This window comes from Pogona vitticeps, chromosome 4 (assembly GCF_051106095.1).
Source record: "Pogona vitticeps strain Pit_001003342236 chromosome 4, PviZW2.1, whole genome shotgun sequence".
NCBI classification, from domain to species: Eukaryota; Metazoa; Chordata; class Lepidosauria; order Squamata; family Agamidae; genus Pogona; species Pogona vitticeps.
In genome coordinates, this window is record NC_135786.1 from 105,210,120 (window position 1) to 105,229,738 (window position 19,619).

At 38.6% G+C, this 19,619-nt stretch overlaps 1 protein-coding gene across 4 annotated transcripts in view; it reads left to right on the plus strand.

Moving 5' to 3' along the window:
• Positions 1–19,210, plus strand: part of KCNT2 (potassium sodium-activated channel subfamily T member 2) — a 330,818-nt gene extending 311,608 nt beyond the window's left edge. For 2 of the 4 annotated variants that reach the window (XM_072998095.2, XM_072998093.2), the window contains 7 exons: positions 3,899–4,000; positions 7,153–7,236; positions 9,500–9,628; positions 13,887–13,907; positions 14,854–15,154; positions 16,370–16,454; positions 17,326–19,210. In XM_072998095.2, coding sequence (XP_072854196.1) covers positions 3,899–4,000; positions 7,153–7,236; positions 9,500–9,628; positions 13,887–13,907; positions 14,854–15,154; positions 16,370–16,454; positions 17,326–17,437 — 834 coding nt within the window. In that variant the 3' untranslated portion in view covers positions 17,438–19,210. The remainder of the gene's footprint in view (positions 1–3,898; positions 4,001–7,152; positions 7,237–9,499; positions 9,629–13,886; positions 13,908–14,853; positions 15,155–16,369; positions 16,455–17,325) is intronic. The other 2 variants (XM_078392307.1, XM_072998094.2) reach the window with 1 other exon arrangement.
• The last annotated feature ends 409 nt before the right edge of the window (positions 19,211–19,619 follow it).

A 19,619-nucleotide genomic window follows, 5' to 3' on the forward strand; every position in this document is an offset into this window, starting at 1 on the left:
GGAAATCAACAGGTCTGTCCATTGCTAGTTTTTTTTCTGATAATCCACCATGTGAGCAAAATATTGAACTGTGTCTCACTCTTGATTGCAGAGTGACCTTTAAAACTTAAAGCTTTGCCTTCCTTTCTAAAAAGTAGAAAAGTTTTCCTAACATTTCAAAATATTGTATATCCATTCACTTATGCAGACCCCAAGCAAGCAAAAACTTTGTAAGTTTTTGTGGAGGCTCATTTTGGGCTTAAAACTGAAGGGCATAATGCTTCTCTTCTCTCCTCCCATTCTTCTTTTGAGATTTTTCTTGACTGCAGTCTATTACTTTAACAAGAGATGTAAGTAAAATCATCACAGATGGCCATTCCTTCTTCTAAAAACGATGAGTATATTTTCTCAATGAAATTAATAGCTTACATCTCTCAAAATATGAAAAAAAAATCTGATTAACTTGCAGATTTGTAAATGAGTGATTTAAAACAAGGAGGTGAGAAATCTCTACGTTTTCTAAGCAGCTGAATGCTCTACTTTTGACACCCTTGCTTTATCCAATAAGCACAATTCCATGTGACCTCTTCGTATTCAGCATGGTTAGTGGGGGCAATGGGGGAAGAGTCTTGGTGGAGGGGAGCACAGTTAACAGTCAGTGACTGTTCACCACATTCACAGTATGTTCCAGCCCTTGGTGAATCAGTTTGGCCCTGGGGAGACGAAGGGGAGAGATTCCGAGGTCTCCTGGAAGGTTCTCAGTGATATATAGGTCTATAATAGGACATAAAAAGTGCCATGCTGGAGCTGACCAATCTCTGGAGCCACAAGCTCAGTAGTCTGTATATGGGCCATGCTGCCTCGGGGAAGTTACAAGAAGACTATGAAGGTTGCATCTCTTCTGCACTGAAAATCCCTGCCATCTGGTTGCCAGTGGCATGCTGTCTCAGAATCTGCTGGAGTTGAACGGATCTCAAATATACAGCCAGACTCTCTTCTGTCTAAGGAGCACTTTCCCCCCATTTCACTGCTCTCATATCTCCTGCAATCTATCCACTTTCTGAGGCTCCTGCTGTGAAATATGCAGGGAGACAGAATGATCCCGTTCCAAATAATTAAAGCTGTTGCGGTAGCTTTCTTTGTGCCAAGGAGTAAATTGCATCTCTATCTCTTGTGCAGCTTGAATGATTAATTAAAAATGCATGAGAGCGATTACTGTGGTAATTCAAAAGTATCTGTTTGCCACAAATCTCAGTGGACGAGGCCAGAGTTAACATCCAGAGCCATGTTTCATTATTCATAAAGCAGATGTAAACTTGAGTGCAACTCAGTTGACATGTTAGTGTTGTGATAACATTTCCAATTCTGTGATGAGGTTCAAACAATGTCTTTTTTTATTTAGAAAATGTGGTGCATTTTGGGGTCTTTTTTTTGTTTGTTTGTTCATCACTTTAAACAAGAATGCCTAGTTTCCCACAATGGGGACCTGCAGGATTGTGGACACGCAGGACTGAAATATGAACCCTTTCCCAGCCTCTGTTTCTTTGGATAATCACTGAGCATTTCGTTTTATTTTAGTTTTCTCTCACACCAATATACCTTATAGGATTATTGTAAGAAAATATGAGATAAGACAAACATAACAGGACAGGAATATATGAGCATTTTACTGAGAGAAAACAATCATTTTGTTATTTGTATGATGAGTGAAGAGGGGGAAATTGCTTGGCCACCGATGCCTTTAATCTTCACTAGGCGAGGACAGTAACATCAATTTCCTGAGAGAAAAGGGGAGAGGGCACCAATAATCATAAGGTATCTATTTTTCTTTTTACGATAGGAGACATTTGTTGATCTCCAGTGCAGAAAATAGAGTTGGTGGCAATTTGTTTGAACTTGAAATGCATGCAAATCAGCACAGTGACCATTCACAGCAACATTGTGTGGTAATGACAACACTGGTGTTTTAGCATTGCTAAGCTAATTAGCACAACTGGGACAGGAAACTGTCATCTTTGTTCAGTTTCGCATGAATAGAATCAAACATCCCAATGATTTTTTAATTATGATTTCTGCAGCTTTGTGCTGTAGTTTAAATTTGAAATTCCTTTGAAGGAACGGCGATGACAATAGTAATGGAATGTCGTAGGAGAATGAAATGTTTCCCCACCGGTTTCTGAATGTTTCCTTTTCTGATAATCACATTTGTTCTAGTAACAGAGATCAGTGGTACTGGAAAGATTCTTGAAAAAAGAGCTTACCTGTCTCATCAGTGTGTGTCTTTTGAAGTATATTGACATTGTCCTAATCCAGTGGATCAACTGTGAGACCCAGAGTGACAGATGAGTGCCTATATAAACTTATAGTTCAGCACATAAGACACCCTGGAATCCTATACACAGAGGGAATTTTTTAATGTGTAGAAAAGTATTGAGGCATGTAAATTACTGCTTCCATGTTAAGGAAATAACTCTTGATCACCGTATATGATGAGAGTCTTGAATAAATATTCAGTAAAACACTAGCTGTGGTGAAGATTGTGCACTCCATAGAGGGCCTAATCACACCTGCCAAAAGAACCCCAGTTATACCAATTCTTTCCATTCCATCTGTTGTACTGATGCATTTATTTTCATAGCCACATGGTATATATACCAGTGGGAGCATTCACATTGTTTTTAACTGTAACAATTCATTTCTTTCTAGTTGAACCATTATAGCAGGATACACTGTTCTTTAATTTTGCATCAGTTCATTTTCTCTATTGCTTCTTGGGGCAATCAGCCCCCGTCCTTTTTTTAAATTACCAAAGCTGCTGTATCAATATAGAAATACTGCAGAATGAGGCTTCTTTCCTCCTTCCATTTTTCCTTCTCTCCTTCTTGCTTATCCTTTGCCTTTTGCATCAGGAGGAGGAAGTGGGTTTTGAAAGACTTGCAAAGTACTGTGAAGAGCAGGGTTAAATAAATGCAGTGCTCCTTTTTTTTACAATTCAAAGCAGGAAATCCGAGGCCTTCTTTCACTCATGGCAGAGGGAAGGCTGTCTCCTTCTGAGCAATTTTTTCATGTTTTATTTGTGGTGGCGGCAGTGCCAGTGGATCCTAATACCAAATTTGTTGATATACCTTTTTAAAAAAATTAAAAAGGGATACAAGCACCCAAAACCCCAACCTATTTGCAAAGGAAACAAATCAACAGCAACATTCACTCAAGGTGAAATGATAAGCCTCCTCGAGTGATCATTTGACCAGATAGGCGGGTATAAATAAATAAATAAATAAATAAATAAATAAATAAATAAATAAATAAATAAATAAATAAATAAATAAATAAATAAATAAGGAATGAAGTGATTCATCATTGGTACAAAATAAAACAACCCTCCTGGAGAGGGGCGAAAACACCTGCCAGCCAGGAAAATGAGTCAATCTTGGCCATGTGTCATGTGCTTGAAAATTTATCAAACAATCTAAAAAACAGCCGTTTTGGAAAAACTGGAGTTCCTTTACCATGTGTGATCCGGCCCCATATAGTTGTCTTCAAATTGTGGTTTTACTTGTCTTGAAATTCCTGTTTGTGCCTAGAAGTATCAAATTGACAATGCAGCTTTATGTACGCATGCTTTATATGTGTGCACTCACAAATAGCCTATTTTTTAAAAAGAGAGAGAGAGAGCCCAATCTCTCAAAATCTAGAAGTTCTGAGGAAAATGAGGCACATTTGAGAACTGCCAGGTTATCATTATTGTTTTCCACAAGTAATGCATTAATAAATGATTCATCAGCACCATAAGAAATTGACTTTGACAGAGTGTTCACTGCGAAAAAACCTGCTATGCCATTTACTTAATGTGTTAAAAGTGTTTACAGTTTCTTGTTCTGTTTCTCTCCTTCTTCTCCTGACCTCTGATGCCGAACAGAAAGAGCGAGAGAAGGGCTCCAATCTGGCATTCATGTTCCGGTTGCCTTTCGCTGCTGGTAGAGTCTTCAGTATCAGCATGCTGGATACCCTGCTGTATCAGGTACTGTGAATGGAAGAATTTACTTTCATTTTGACCATGCATTTGCATTCTAATTATCTTGCCTTATCCTTTCTATATATTTCAAGCCGAAGTACCTGTTTTCTCATAAATTGTTCAGTCAAGCAGTAGCAGTTAGAAGGAAATGCGGTAACCACAGAAATAACATAATGACTGTACTTAGGTGTTGGTTGAGACGTAAAACTTAGAGCCCAATTGCATTAGTTTAAAAAACTATTTAAATTGGGTTTACCATGTTTTAACTCTTATTTAAATTTGGATGATTACATGATGTACTTGCAAGCACAGAGTAATTTGACAGGGAATCAGGGTTTTTTTTTTTTGTGAGGCAGAAACGTTTTTTAGTCCTCCACCAGATGTTTGTATATTTTACTGCAGGTGTGGAATTGATTCATTGAAATAGCTTCCATGTATGTAAATGCCCCATCCCCTTTTTTTAAAATCCTTCTAACTGATACAGTGCTATACTAGATAAAAGGAATATATTTTTTAAAAAACCATCATGGTCCACTTGTGGAGGCCAGCCTCTTTGGTGTGGGCTTTTATTGTGCTCCCTCCGTTATCCTGATCAGCTGCACCAAACAGCTGACACTGTCTCCTTAGTTGCCTGCCTGGCCTGCCTGGTCCTTCCCCCAGGTAGAGCTGAGTGGGTCAATGGTGATGGTGGCAGCAGCAGCAGAAGCACAGGTGCCGGAGTGCTGGAAAGCGGAGCTGCTTCTGCATTCTGCTGCCCCTTCTCCTTGTCCTATGCCCAGCAGCTGGGGAAAGGCCATGTTTGTGGCAGCTTCTCCTTGTGTTCCTGGGCCAGACTGGGGATGGCAGGGGTCAGAGGGGAAATGGGAGTTTGGAACGGAAACCCCAATCCCTGTCACTGGCTCCAGCTGCCAAGAATCCTCCACCCTTCAGAGCAAAGGCGAGGGGAAAGGGAAGCCAAATGGGTACACAGGGACTGCCCTTGCCGACTGCCTAGTGGGCATGCAGACAGCAAATCAAATACCACATGACAGTCACATGATTTTTAAATCATTTCAATTTAGAATAGAATTTATTGTGAGGCAACTGTAAATGTAAGCAAGCCAAACGTTGTTGCCTCCTAAATACCAGTGTTTAAGTGGTTTGTGTTTGTGATTTCAGAAATTGGGGGACGTCTGTCCATTTCTCTGTTTTTATGGATTTTGCTTTTAACATTGTTTCAAAAAGTAGCATGTTCGTAAGGAGTATCTTTTAAAATAATGTACCAAGCTCTGGGTGATATTAATGGATAGTAAGGAATGGATGAAAAGGTAGGAGCAGCTGGCTGCCTACCCTTCTTAAAAGTACTTTATGTGCCACAGACCTGAATATTGAACATTATTCAACACTTTTTTGTTATACTATTTTATACAACTTATCAGAGTGTGGGAAATATTTCTGAGAAACTCAAGTGAAAGGACAGGTCAGAGGAATTTGCAGTGCATATCACCATAAAATAGAAGACAAAAGAGAGGAGGAATGCAAGGAAGATATATAAGTGGAAAACAAAGAAAATGCACTAGAGCAGTTAATCCCTCCAAAGTTCCCAATGAGGAGGCAAGAAGACGAGTCTCCCTGCTCAGCTGCTGAAAGGTCGGCTGTAAGAAGAGGCAGGGCAGCGCCAGCAGGACTATGTCCATGACTGGCATAATGTTGGATGAATGTGCTGCAAGGAGCCTCGTGAGTGGACCAAACTGGTTCTGAGGGGAAGGAACGGACTGCCGTGGCACCTGTGATGCTGAGCTTTGTATTCGCATCCCCCTGGAATATGAATACAAAACTCCTATGTCTAATAAGAATAATCTGACTGTGGTGTTCACCCCTGGTGGCCCTGCCTGACTCTCCAAACAAAGAGCACACAAAGGCACCAGTTAATCACTAAATCAACATTAATTAGGGAAGGATGAAGATAAAGGTCCAAACTTCACTGTCTTTTAAATAAAACTTTTTATTGCTTAAAGATGTTTGCTTATTAATCATAGGTAATTTCTACAGGTTTATTCATCATCAGTCTCAACCTTCTATTTGTTATAAAAGTTCTTATTCACTCTTCAATCTAATCACACCTCAGATCTCCCAAATACAGTGGTGCCTCGCTTAACGAGTGCCTCGCTGAGCGATGAAATCGCTTAACGAGGCACTCTGGGCCATCGCTGGAGCATTCGCTCAGCGATGGCCCCTATGGCGATTTTTCGCTGTGCGATGATCGCTAAGCGATTCGCTTAGCGATTTTTGCACAACGAAGCGGGGGAGAACAGCTGATCGGCGGTTCCAAAATGGCCGCCGGAAGGTCCACGCCGCATTTTCACGCCCTGCCCTCGCTTACCGAGGGCGCGAAAATGGCGGCGCTATGGAGAAACATCGCTTAACGGTGAGTTTTCAAGCCATAGGAACGCATTGAACGAAGTTCAATGTGTTTCTATGGCTTTTTTTATTCCGTTTAGCGATGTTTCGCTATAGCGAAGGTTAATCCGGAACGGATTAGCCTCGCTATGCGAGGCACCACTGTACCACACTCTATCTCTTCACTCTCTCACTGACTCTCTGACTCTGACTGACTCTCTCTGACTCCGCCTCTTAGCAACATTAGCCTGCAACATGAATATGCATGACTACTTAACATAATAAGGGTGAAGGCTACACTCAATTTTAAATAGAGGGGCTTAAATAGCAAATGCTGTTCTGTTTTGACCTGGTTTGATTTCTTTAGAAGGCCAACTATTCAGAAGAGAGAATCAAGTAAATCCAAGATGCTTTGATGCTGCTAGGTGGTGACTTAAAAACAAACAAATCCTCTTTCATTGTTCAGTACACATAAATAGATTTTGTTTTCCCAATCCATGTCTATGTGTCCCTGCTTTTTAAAAAAAGTAAGAGAGAAAAGAGCAGTCTAGCCTCACTAGTAGAATTCCACAGCTTGGGAGCAGCCACTAAGAAGACCCCGTCTTACATCTTCACCAGTTGTGCTTGTGAGGATAGTAAAATTGAGGGAAGAACCTACCCTGGAGATCTCAGTTGTTTGAGCAGGCCTACATAGGAGAATATTTTGATTCAGATATCTTCAACTAAATAACTTACCAATAAATATCAGAGTGCTCATTCTTTTCTTTCTGAATTTTCAGTCATTTGTTAAAGATTATATGATCTCCATTACAAGACTTCTTCTGGGACTAGATACTACACCAGGATCTGGGTTTCTTTGTTCTGTAAGTTGACAATTTGTTTTATACATATATTAGAGGGGAAAGCCTCTGTTTTGTCAAAAGCTGGCATTACAATGTTTTTTGTTGTTCGGATTGGTATTGCCTTTTCTCTCCATCTTCAAGGACTCTCTAGTTCTTTTGCTTCAGAAAGCAATTTAACAAAAGTAGGTAGAAATGATTCATCTGCTTGGTGGGAAAGCAAGTGCCATGCACTATGCAGCAGCAAGGGCTTGCATTTCAGGGGAAATGTCCACAACCACACATACTGCATACAAAATCTGAGAGAGTGTATGTTAAAATTAAAGAAATGACATTATTACAAATTAAAAGCATTTTACTTTCTTCAGCAGATGAAGTTGTAGGTACTCTTCCTAACACACACTAATTAGAATTTAGGAATGCTGCCGGGGACTAGATAAAATGGCCTTGTAGCTTTGTATCTGGCTTGTGGGCTAGTTGTCCATGCAAGGCACCAAACTTGATAAAGATTTGGAACTTGGGCATGTTCAGGTGGTCACAGGGCTTGCTATTTGGATTGCTTCTGGTGCTGTTTGTTTTGAATCAAATTATGATATCCATGTGTGTTTTGACTAAGAGTGATCCATCCTGCCCCCTTTTAGAGCAGTCAAACTCCTTTTTTTTTTGCACAATGCTAAGACTAGTTTTTTGCTTTGCTCAATTTTGAGTGCTCCTGATTACCCTGTTCTGTAGCCTGTGCGAATTATTAGTTCACATCAAGATAGAGTTGTGAGCAGTGTTATCTGAGATGACAATGCTGTGGCATATTTGGTAGGTTGTGGCACTGAAAAGAATGAGAGACTACCCCTCTCTTCTCTATTTTCATATACTTTACCACGTTGTTGTTGCTGTTGTTGTTGTTGTTGTTGGTATATTTTCCTATTGATGCAGCACTGTTCTAGATAAATGATATATATTGGAAATATCATGTATACCATGTTAGGTAGATGCATTTTTAAAAAGTTGAGTTGCCATGGCCCGCTGAATGAATGTCATGGAGAAAAGGTGGGGAAAAAAGCAGGAAGGGGAGTGTCATTAATTAAAAGGGGGACAAATTGGAGCACTCCAAAGACCTGTCAAGGTTTTAAACCTGGTATGTTTAAAAGTTTTTTTTAAAATGGAGAGTGTGCAGAAATATTTGCAATAAAGTGCACACAATTTTAAGATGTACCACTTGAAACAGTTGTTTCATAAGTCAGTGCAGAACAGTGATTCAGCTCCAACACAGCAAGATCAATTAAACATAAACATAAAGCTGAATGAATGTTTTGAAATTTACAGATAAGATTAGTCTAAATAGCAAGGTTGTGAATGAATGACTTGCAAACATAAAGAAGAGACAAAGAAAAAAAGAGTGTTGTTTTAATGTGGCTTGGAATTATGTAATCAGATGGATGGATTTGTTTAAATGTTGAAAATAGGAAATATTTGGTGCTTGTAAGTTCAATAGTATACACTACAGGCAATCATAAAATGTGAGTGTTGAATTAGACCTCTGAGGTGTGGTGAATTCAATGGCTTAGAGGTACAACTCTTGGGAGTTGCAAGATTTGCAAAACTGACAGTCAAAACAAAATGAAAATCGTAATAATATGGTTAGACTAATATAAGTATGAGAGTTTGGGCTGGGGTGATACTCCTTGGGACATCAAACTCCTGTAACCAACAAGTTTGGCAGAATAGATCGTTTACAGATTGAGGAGATCTGAACAAATATAAATATGAGGAGATAGGAAACTCACACATTGGGCATTCATTCACTTTATGCTACACACTGGATATCAGCAACACTGATATCATGTATCAGAGCGAATGGACCCAGAGACAAGAAAATCAACATGGAATTTCCTCCATAGATTCCAAATTGGTATGGCTGGGTGATTAAATATTTTTCTTTGTGGCCACAGACTGAAAAAAAATGTGAGAAGTTTCTGAAAGATATCTGTTCGTGTTGCATTCTTGTTTGACCGGGGGTGGGGGCTGAAACTTGAGAAGAGCTGCAGAAAGACCTGTGGCCAAAGAAAGGTTGAGAATGTCTGTGGCCCCATACTCGTGATTCATAAGAATATAGTTGTTTATAGTTAACAAGAACTAAAAAAAAAAAATCAATAAATAAATTTAAGTCTGGCAAGATCCTGAAGGACAGTGATCAATCTATCACCTATTGTTGCAACTTCAGCAGTTGTTCTTTTCAGTATTTTTTAAATAAAAAAGTTGAGCTCCTATTGCTGCTTTTGTTGTTGCTTAGATGAGAATCACAGAAGATGACTTGTGGATCAGAACGTATGCCAGACTTTATCAGAAGCTTTGTTCCTCTACAGGAGACATCCCAATTGGAATCTACAGAACGGAATCACAGAAACTTGCAACATCTGAGGTTTGGATGGTTTAATATTCTTATGGTTCCGCATATGGAATATTTCACTAATAGGAATCAGCGGAAATGTGATAGACCTGTCCTACCGAGCACTGGTTTCTTTAAAGTGTGACTCATATTTTTCTCTCTGTGCTGTTTTCTTTTGATAAATGTAAAATATAAAGAAGTATAATCTTATATCTTCAAATACTTGGGAACATGCGGTAAATATGCTGTGCAGAGTTGCAGTTGGCTGCAACATATGGCATCTGTTCACTGACTCAGAATCCAATTGGCATTTGTGTAAGGTTTGCATAACTTCTACTTAATTGCAGCTAACTGACAAGGTGCTGGGGCACATTAGAGTCACATCCCTGGTCATGTGCCCAATTGTGTAACTGGTTATACAATTGGGCACTTTTTTGCCTGTTTGAGATCCTTGGTTGTTTGTTTGTTTATTTGTTTGTTTTTTTTGGTGACAGGTCATTTAGATTGTAAATCTGGATGGAGGAAGTAACTTTTTTTGTTTTAGCTCAGCTTCAGAAGCCTTTTTAGCATAAAAGTGTGAGAATTAAAATAAATAAATAAATAAATAACCGTGTTAAAACTTACATAATAAAGGAGATATAGATGAGGAGGCAATAAATTCACCTAGCATTTTATTCAATAGATGTCTGATGTCATGACATTCTAATGGTGGTCCCATAACATTCTGGAGGATGTTCCTCAATGCCCTTTCTTAATAACACACCATGACATAATTACGATTGGAAATAGTGCTTGCATGCATACCCATACCCTTTCCCAGTTTTAGCCCTCATCCCAGAATACTGGACAGATGTTTGTATAGGTCTAGTGAGCCCCAAGGAAGACTGGAACCTCTCATGTGGAGAACCACTCTGTAAAGCCATCCATTAGATTTTAACCTAATTAAACTGATTGTAGAAACTAAATCTTCAGCTTTCTTTCATTCTAGGGATCTAGAATGGCAAAACTAGGGATATCTTGACAAAACTAGCAAATTTTGTCAGCTTTTTTTTTTTTTGCGTATGACACAACTTTCTGCTTTGCCTTGAATTAAATACCAACTCGTTTGTTAAGCTACCAGGAAACAATTTTGAGGGTTTTCTTTTCATATGACTATGAAGTGTATGTTTTGAACCAACAGACTCAATTTTTGGGGAGAATCACAGGCTATGCTTTTTTAATGGAATCACAGCTTATTCACAGCTAGAGGATCTTTTAGGTAACTGCCCCAGGCATTTTGCTGAAGGAAATTTTTTAGCTAAGCTGGAGCAGCTGAAGAAGTAATGAAACTGATTATACTCATAAAAAATATGTCTGTGCATGCAAACTAGATGTGGCTAATAGTCTAGCTCGATCTCTTATCTGTGCCACCTGAGGCTAAAGCAGAGGTTAGATATAGCCCATGACTAGAAAAGGAAATCCTTAACTAATGCAAGCATCTGAGTATCATCACAGGAGTTTCTCTCACTTTTAGACATGGGCATATGTGAACTTGCTTGCTTTGTTAGGTGATTGCTCTTCAGGATTTAAACACATAATTCATTTGAAGTCTCATTTCACAAACACCCAAAGGCTGCCTTAATCACTTCTTTGCAACATTAATGTGCTTCCAGGTATAATTACAAACTACCACTAATGTCTGTTGCTGGTTTTTCGATTTATCCATTTAACATGAATCTGCCAGATTTTTATGAACTGCATCTAGGTTATTTGTCTGGGTTGCCAATTTCTGATTTAAATTAATTACAGGTGCTTACATAAATGACTAGGAAATACTGAGGCAATGCAAAATGTGCAAACATGGAATAAGCTCACATAAAATATCACAAACAGTTGCTCATATATCATAATAAAGCATCGCTGTCACATAACTTAACTTTGGAATCTCTTTTCTCTAAGTCTTATTAAAGTTTCAATATTTGTAGTCTTTCATGGCCACTGAAAATGAACATTATTAGTGCATGAGAAACAACCTATGAAGTAAAGGTCTAGTTACTTCTTTCCTTTTCCTTTCTTGAAGAATTACATGGTCTTGCAGTTCACCTTCATCTTGTGATGATTTTATGTAAAATAAACTTGCACACAATTTTTGATGTGTAATTGGCATCAATTTTTATTACCAGAAAATACATTACAGTATTAGATGCACATGTGCCATACAATCTAATAGCAACTGGACATTTGGTTACTTCCCCATGTCAGAATTATTACTTTTAATCATCAACAAGTTCTCATGGTAAAATTCCAGGAAATGCAGGATGGTGCTTCTCAAGATGCAGGGTTTTTGTTTGTTTGTTTGTCTGTTTGTTTGTTTGTTTTTACTTTAAAGGGAAAGAAGTAAATGTTCTCTTGGTTTTCTGGACTAACTAATCAAGGTATAAGAAACACTCAAAACCATGTCCACCTGTGTCTCTAGCTGCACATCCAAAAAACTAGAGATTAAATTTAGTGACACCCGAGGCAAAAGCAGCCAGCTGAAACCAAGTTAAGAAAATGTCCTAATGACTGTAAAAAGATGGATTCCTCACTGTGGTGCAGCAGTCTTTCCTGGGTGGTTATAAATCTTCTTGCTTTGCTAATCCCTCCCTGTGAGGTGATTAGTGGTATTTTCCAGAACAAAACAAAACCAGAGAAAACCAAATCAAACGACAGTTATGTGCTTCATGTACAAAACCCCCAAATGAGGTTGGATACCTTTATTGGATAGCTAGAATAGTGGGAAAAGGTGAGCTTCATTCAGACCCATTCAAAGTAGTAAAAATGTTCATACGCTATGTTGAGTTGAGGGGTACTCACAAGAAGAAATTGTGGGAGTTGTTTCATAGTACTGAAGCACTGGAATTATTGCCTGTAAGTGAAGTTCAGGATGTTTTCCCCATTTATTTATGAGCTGGCCAAGCAATGGATCCATACACATTATCTTTCATTGCCCCAATCATTTTGGCTGAAATTGGCAGCACCTCACCCCAGCCTCTCACATATGAATTAAAGCTGAGTTACAACCAGTGCTAGTGGTGAGCCTCAACCTTTGAGAAGATACAGGAGAATGCATCATTCTCTCAAAGAAATTCAGCAACATTGTCTCTCCAGTTTCTCTGGCCACAAATAGGGTGCAGAATTTCAAAAGTCCAGTGATACATAATAATAGTATATGAACATCTGATTCCTCATGCATTTTTGACCATTTCACAATGTGTTTTAGATCAAGCTTGTACCCTTCATCTCTTCACTGTCCAAACAGTGAACTATGCATATTGAGCATATAGTAGTACCTGGCTGTAAACCAAATAATTTATCCACACCTTTTTGTTGGAAAATGTCTCTTTCCCCTTGGAAAATAAAGAACGAAAAATTTTGAGAGTCTATTTGTACACAGCTGAGTTTGTATTCTTTCTCCACTGCATTCCTGACATCTCATATTTTTTCTTCCCCATTCTTGTAACTGAAAGAGAAGGGGTATAGCAAAAAAATAAAGGGGTCCCTTTAGTGTACAGCCTTTTGTCAGCTATGAATGACACACCATTGTGATTTAGGTGGTTACAATGCGGTTCACTTTTTTTAAAAAAATCAGACCTTGCCAACATTCACATTTCTTCATTAATAAATTAGAAAGAACTCACATTTTAAAAGAAAAAATGTGAAAGATATTGGATCTGAAAGATTTGTCCATCCTGTCTCAGAACTTTGAGTGCTTCCCTCTTAAAAGCCGGAGGTTTGAATCCCTGTGGATCTCAGTGATAAATTATGACTGGCACATCATCTTTTCTGACAGGCGCCCCATCTATATGTCAGGCATGACCACAATGATCTTCTGCATGGCAGGAATATATAAAGAGAATTCCATTGGGTCTGTTTCTCATAAGCACATTCCAAAATTTAACGAGGAAAGTATGAAATAGAATTCAGCAATAGGAGAAAGCAACATCACTTTCACTTTGAGAGTATATTTCACTCACTCAGTCTAAGTAAAGTTTATAAAGTCTTTATGGCTTCAAAAGTAACTGCTGTAAATGGAACTAAGTTCTACTGAGTGAATATTTCAAACCTACAGCTTACATGAACCCAGCTTTATTCATATGTTGAAATGGCAAGTATATTTCACACTGAGCCATCATGCAACTGTGTCTACTGATTTGTATAACCCCAGTATGGTGATCATTTCAAATTGTCTTTGTGTATTCCTTGCTTGGGTACAGTTGTTTGAATGGTGTTTTGTTTTCTCTCCTCTCCTGACTCCTTCCCTCTGTGTCAGTCTCGAGAAATGGCTTCACAAGTAAGTACTTGTATTGTGTTTTCATTTGCCTTGTGTTGGTCTAGAGAACAAAATCCCCAAGCCGGATAGGTAAACTGGACAAATGATATGAAGAAATGACTGCTTAATATCCACCCTCCCACTCATATTTTCTTGTTCCTTCTTGCTTACCTGAAGTCTTCACAGTAACTTGGACTGAAATTGATTTTCCTAGAAACAATTTATTATTGCAAGCTTTCACTGTTGTAAGTTTTAAGTTTGCTTGACCATGGGTGGACAGTTAAAAGACATTAGCTTTACAATCAATCAATTAATCAATCAATCAAACAAACAAACAAACAACTTCTTCCTCTTTTATTGATAGGGACTCATTTAGCTGCTCATACTTTGATTCCTTGTGAAGGGAGATCTGATTGTGGTGGTTTTGTCCTGGTGAGCGGTTCCAAATTTACCAGTCCAGTCTTGACTACCGGGGAAGTAGTGGCTGAATAGACCTCAAGAGAAAGATAGTAGCACTGATGTGCAACCCAAATGAATAATAAAGTTTTGAATAGTATGTGTGTGTGTATAGGCGAATGATAGAAACACACAGATATGCACATGTCTCAGGTGAGATTTAAGCCACAAATTTCTCACTGTGCCCAATGTTTTATTTCTTCATTTCCATAACTGTGAGTTTAGTACAAAATGATCTTAAGTAACTTTCTACCACTAAACTATGCTTGCAGGTTTCTAACAGATGATTTAACAAACTCCCCCCCCCAAAAAATGTGGCTTTTCAGTTCCTGCTACAGACATACTTGTCCCAAATACCGGCTGTAGCAAACAGTGAAATTACAGATGGGTAAATGGGAGAGAGAACATGTGAGGGATCCTAAATTTGAATTATTAATTTTAGGGAGGAAAAATCATTAAAAAGATTTAATCCAAAAAAGATTTAATCTCTCCAATGGGTTTCTCTTTAAAGTCTCAGATTTCAATCAGTGTGGAAGAATGGGAAGACACTAAGGATGGTAAAGACCAATTTAACTACCAAAGTAACCACCGCAATTCAACCTCCAGCGATCAGTCAGACCATCCTTTGTTACGACGAAAAAGTATGCAGTGGGCTCGTCGGCTGAGCCGGAAAGTGCCAAAGCACTCTGCAAAAACAGCAGAAAAGATAAGTCAGCAAAGAATGAATCTTTACAGAAGGTCAGAAAGGCAGGAACTTGCTGAATTGGTGAAAAACAGAATGAAACATCTGGGACTTTCAACTGCAGGTTACGGTAGGACTGTAAAAATATATATGACTTTGAATGTGTACATCAATGTGTTGGTCTCTTACCAAAGGCTCTTCAGGAAATTTAACATTCATGGTATATTTTAGGGGGAAAAATCTATTCTGGATTCCTGACTTAAAGAAGTCAGAGGACAAGTGTAAATCAATAGTTGTTGCAATTGTGGGAGACCCCCACCCCACCCTTCAGAGTTTATTTGGAGTGGAATCAGTATTAGTTGATTTCTTCATACATTATCTGTACTTAGCTAAATGGCCAAGATTGTGCATGATAACCAGATTTTTTCAAGCAAGCAACAATGAGTACCAAACAGATACCTGCCAGTATCTGTATCTCAGTATTTCCTAATTGTCAGCAAGGGTTCAAGATGTCTACCCTGTTTTCCACATACTGCAGAATAATGAAAACATGGGATTTATAGAGTCAGCCCTCCCTTTTAAAAACCCTGCATTATAAAAGCTAGCTTATAGCAGTCTTGGGGGTAGTTTTCTCTTTGTACCCAAGTGATTACTATTGGAGTTTTTCGTCCATGCACCACTTCCCTGTACAGCATCCCGGGCACAGAAACATGTTTCCCTACACTGCTTATTCTTGGTGGAGTCATTTGTGTGTCCTAGTGCCCAAGTGCCTTCACATGAGCAGCAAAAATACAGTTCTATTAGCAAATAACTGTTCAGAGTGGTTCCTTAGCATTAACAACCTTCCATTAAGAAGACTTCATGGTGAAACTACTTGACTAGATTATTTAGACAGGCAAATTGAACAGTTTTGGCTTTTTTGCAAGAATTTTCATTTTTACTAAGTGCTGGCAATTTTTTCCTTTTTATCTTAAAACAGCTTCCAGGGGTAAGGTGGGATTTTTTTAAAGCTTTCAATTCATTTAAATTAATCATTTCTGGCATGAAATACAGTTTATGCTGGCATAACTTTGTGCAACAGAATTTTGCCCTCTGCCAGGGCCTAAAATTATGTTCAGCCTGCAATACGTAATGGGACCCCATGTTAACTATTTATATTTATATCTGTTTCTCCTCTACTCTGTCTTTATTCTTTTCCTTTAAAAACATAAAATAAAATGCTAATAATGCTTCAGGTTTGACCAATCTCAGATCCAGACATGACTTGTTTCATGTGGGTCATTTAAATGGTCCAAAAATATGTCCATTATTCATTTTATCTCCATCTTTCTCTCCTCTCCTGTAGATGAAATGAATGATCACCAAAACACCCTTTCTTACATTCTTATCAATCCTTCACCAGACACTCGCCTTGAACTGAATGATGTTGTGTAAGTTGAGATCACATGAGATAAAATTTACCAGATGTATGGTTTGTACTGTCACATGGCAGAAGCAGATACTTTAAAAACTGAGCTAAATGTTCCTAATTGTTTAAGCTTAAAATGGAAAGATGCAGGAGACCCAAAGATTCTATACATACACATGTATACAACCTTACCAAGAATCTTTTGGAGCATTGTTTAAATCAATATGAACATGTGACCAGGCATGTTAATGCCTGAGAACCAGTAGCATATCTAGAGTAGGCCTATTGAATCAGTGGAACTTATGAAGAGTTTACTCACCAAATTTCCACTGATTCAATGGGCCTATTCTAGTTGCCACTTATTGCTGCATTTCAACCAATGATTTGTACAAGGGAAAAAATGAACATGCAAACATGCATCAACCCCAAAATTAATTTTATAAATTCTCCAGTTAGGACTGGAAAGCAGGCAGAATGAAATGTGGGGCATGGCCAATTTAATAAATAGCAGTGGCGTGGGAGACATGTTTTTCTCTATTTAAAAAAAGGTTATTAGAAACCTGATTGGTGGTGAATGCTTAACTGGACCTTTGCAATTTGAAGTGGCAACAGTTTATGATTTGTTGAATCCCTGGCTTCTGCTTAATTAATTTTGCTTGGTGTTGAATTTTATAATTGTTTTAAAAATGTATCATGTATGTGTTCTAATGCAGGTGCTCACTGACCCAAGATCCTATTTTGGATTAGTCAGTGAGTCAAATGCTTTTTAAATATAGATTCTGTGATTGCTAATTAGGATATAAAGGCAATATACAATCATAGGGAGTATTGTTTCTTTTAAAGGCTGATGGAATCCATATATAATTCAACTGCATATTGTTGCTCTTTTTTAGATACTTGATCCGCCCAGATCCATTGTCGTATGTTCCAAACACTGCATCCAGCCGGAAAAATAGCTTCTGCAATGCCATCGGGCAGGACACCAGGGAAGAAACCCAGCTTTGATACACCACACAGATTATTGACAAAAAGACATTTTTATACAAGTAGCTGTTTCGAAATTTAGTGAAAATAAGTTGATGTAATTATTACATCTGGAACTTTTAGAAGAATTGTCATAATGGTCAACTGATGCTAACTGAAGAACTGTCTCTCTGAAATTACAGAAATGATTCCAAAAAGCTGTGTATGGTTTCTAAACAGTTATTCTGAACATGGAGCTAAAATAGACAAAAATGCAATGAAATCTAAGCGAGTGTGCCCATTGTTTGGTGTTGCACAATGAAAGAAGATATCCCTCGGCCCCCACCCCCACCCCAAATTAACTGATGCTGAGCTTGAACAGCCTGTTCTCTTTCTCTGGTTTGAATCAGCCTCTGTGGAATAGTAAATAATTTCCTGCTTTATTACCTAATAATCGCTGTTCCTGCTGTATTGCAGAACCATGATTTTCAGGTAAATTTGTTGTCTGGGAAACTAACTGCGGAGTATTATAGCCTGTTTAGAAACCAACATGCTGAAACAGTCCTTCATAGACAGGCTGTTTGTCCTCCGTGCACGAAGAAGAAGGAGTTTTAAAGATTTCAAAAGGTCTAATTAGAAATTTAGGTAATTTCAGAAAAGGGGGCTTGTGACTGAAGTGGCCATCACAGAGTAGAAAGGTTTGGCAGTGTATGATTCTGTAGTTTTGCTAAAGTCAAGTGGGTGATAATCTAATCAACTCATGAGATGGCAGTCTACTGAGAGCACTATGATAAGAACTGGAAATGCCTACAGTATAGTACGGAACATTATTTGGGGGGGGGGGACCTGTATGGGTAAAAGCACAGGAACACATGATGTAGTTGTAAGTCCACAGGCTTGTCAGTAAACTAAGACTTCTTACATAGCTGTGAATCTCCCCTCTGTGGTTTTTGTGCAAGTGTGGCAGTCATTCCTAGTGAAAAGGGGAGAGCAGATTCCCTGAAATCAACGCCTTCGTGATCCAAAGGAGGATCCAGATTTGTCTAGGTTGCCTGCCCCTTCCTAAGCCAACAGCTGAGCTGTAATGAGAACACCAATTTTTCTGAGGTCCTGCTCTACAGAGTGCTTAATTGGATTATTCATCCAGCCCTAATTCCACAGAAAGGTGGGCTAAAGTCATGTGGTCAGTTTCTGATCTTCTTGACTGATGTTTAGCCAGTGATCCACGTACTGTTGCTGAAACAAGGAAGCTTGTTTTTCTTTGGCCCAGTCTCATGCTCTGCAAGTTAAGGCCTTTAAACAAGCCACCCGCAGAGCTATCTGATTTCTCCATAAAGATTTCACCAGAACCACATGGGACTAGTTTGCCCACAGGCTGCTCCCATTCTGCACTAATAACATGAGTCAATTCATTTATATTGGGCATGAAAGCACTTGTAAGGTCAACAAGAGTGTTTATATATATTTTACGAATACATATTACACAAGGAACTGTTCTAAAAGGCCAACTGGAGTAGATTGCGGCAATGATGACTGTTGTTTGAATTTCTTATTAGCATCACCTGTACAGGTTTTATTTTCCATACTATCTGAAAGAGCTGCTACAAGTTTGTGTGAACAAATCAAAATGATGCCAAAACAGCTCAACAAAACTATCCATGCATGTGACAGTAGCCTACTGCATAAAACAGCATTTTAATTGGTTGTAATACTTACTGATTGTAAGGAACCAGCTATTGTTCCAGAACATACGCACTAACAATTTCTTTATCTTTCATGCGTCAACTGTGCAAACAAATAAAAGCCATTTTCTTATGCAGTCCATTATTTTCGCATTTGCAGTGTTAAAGCATAACCACTCCACTAGCAAATGTCTGGCAATGCCAGACCATAGAAGGGGATATTCTGAAAAATTATGGAGTGGGTGTAAACTCACTAAATTCTTTATTCTTCTTGATTTTGGCCCTGTAAGATTTCTCACTTCTGCCCAAGAGCATGAGAAGGAATGCTAGTTGTACTCCTTAAATGTACCATAATTTGCCCAAACTGTGCAGTGCCGGCATCTTTTCCATTTGGGAACCAAAGCGCACATGCACACACGTACACACACGTACACACACACACACACACACACACACACACACACACACACACACACACACACACACACACACACACACACACACACAAGAGCAAGCACAGAACACTGGCAGATAATTAAAAT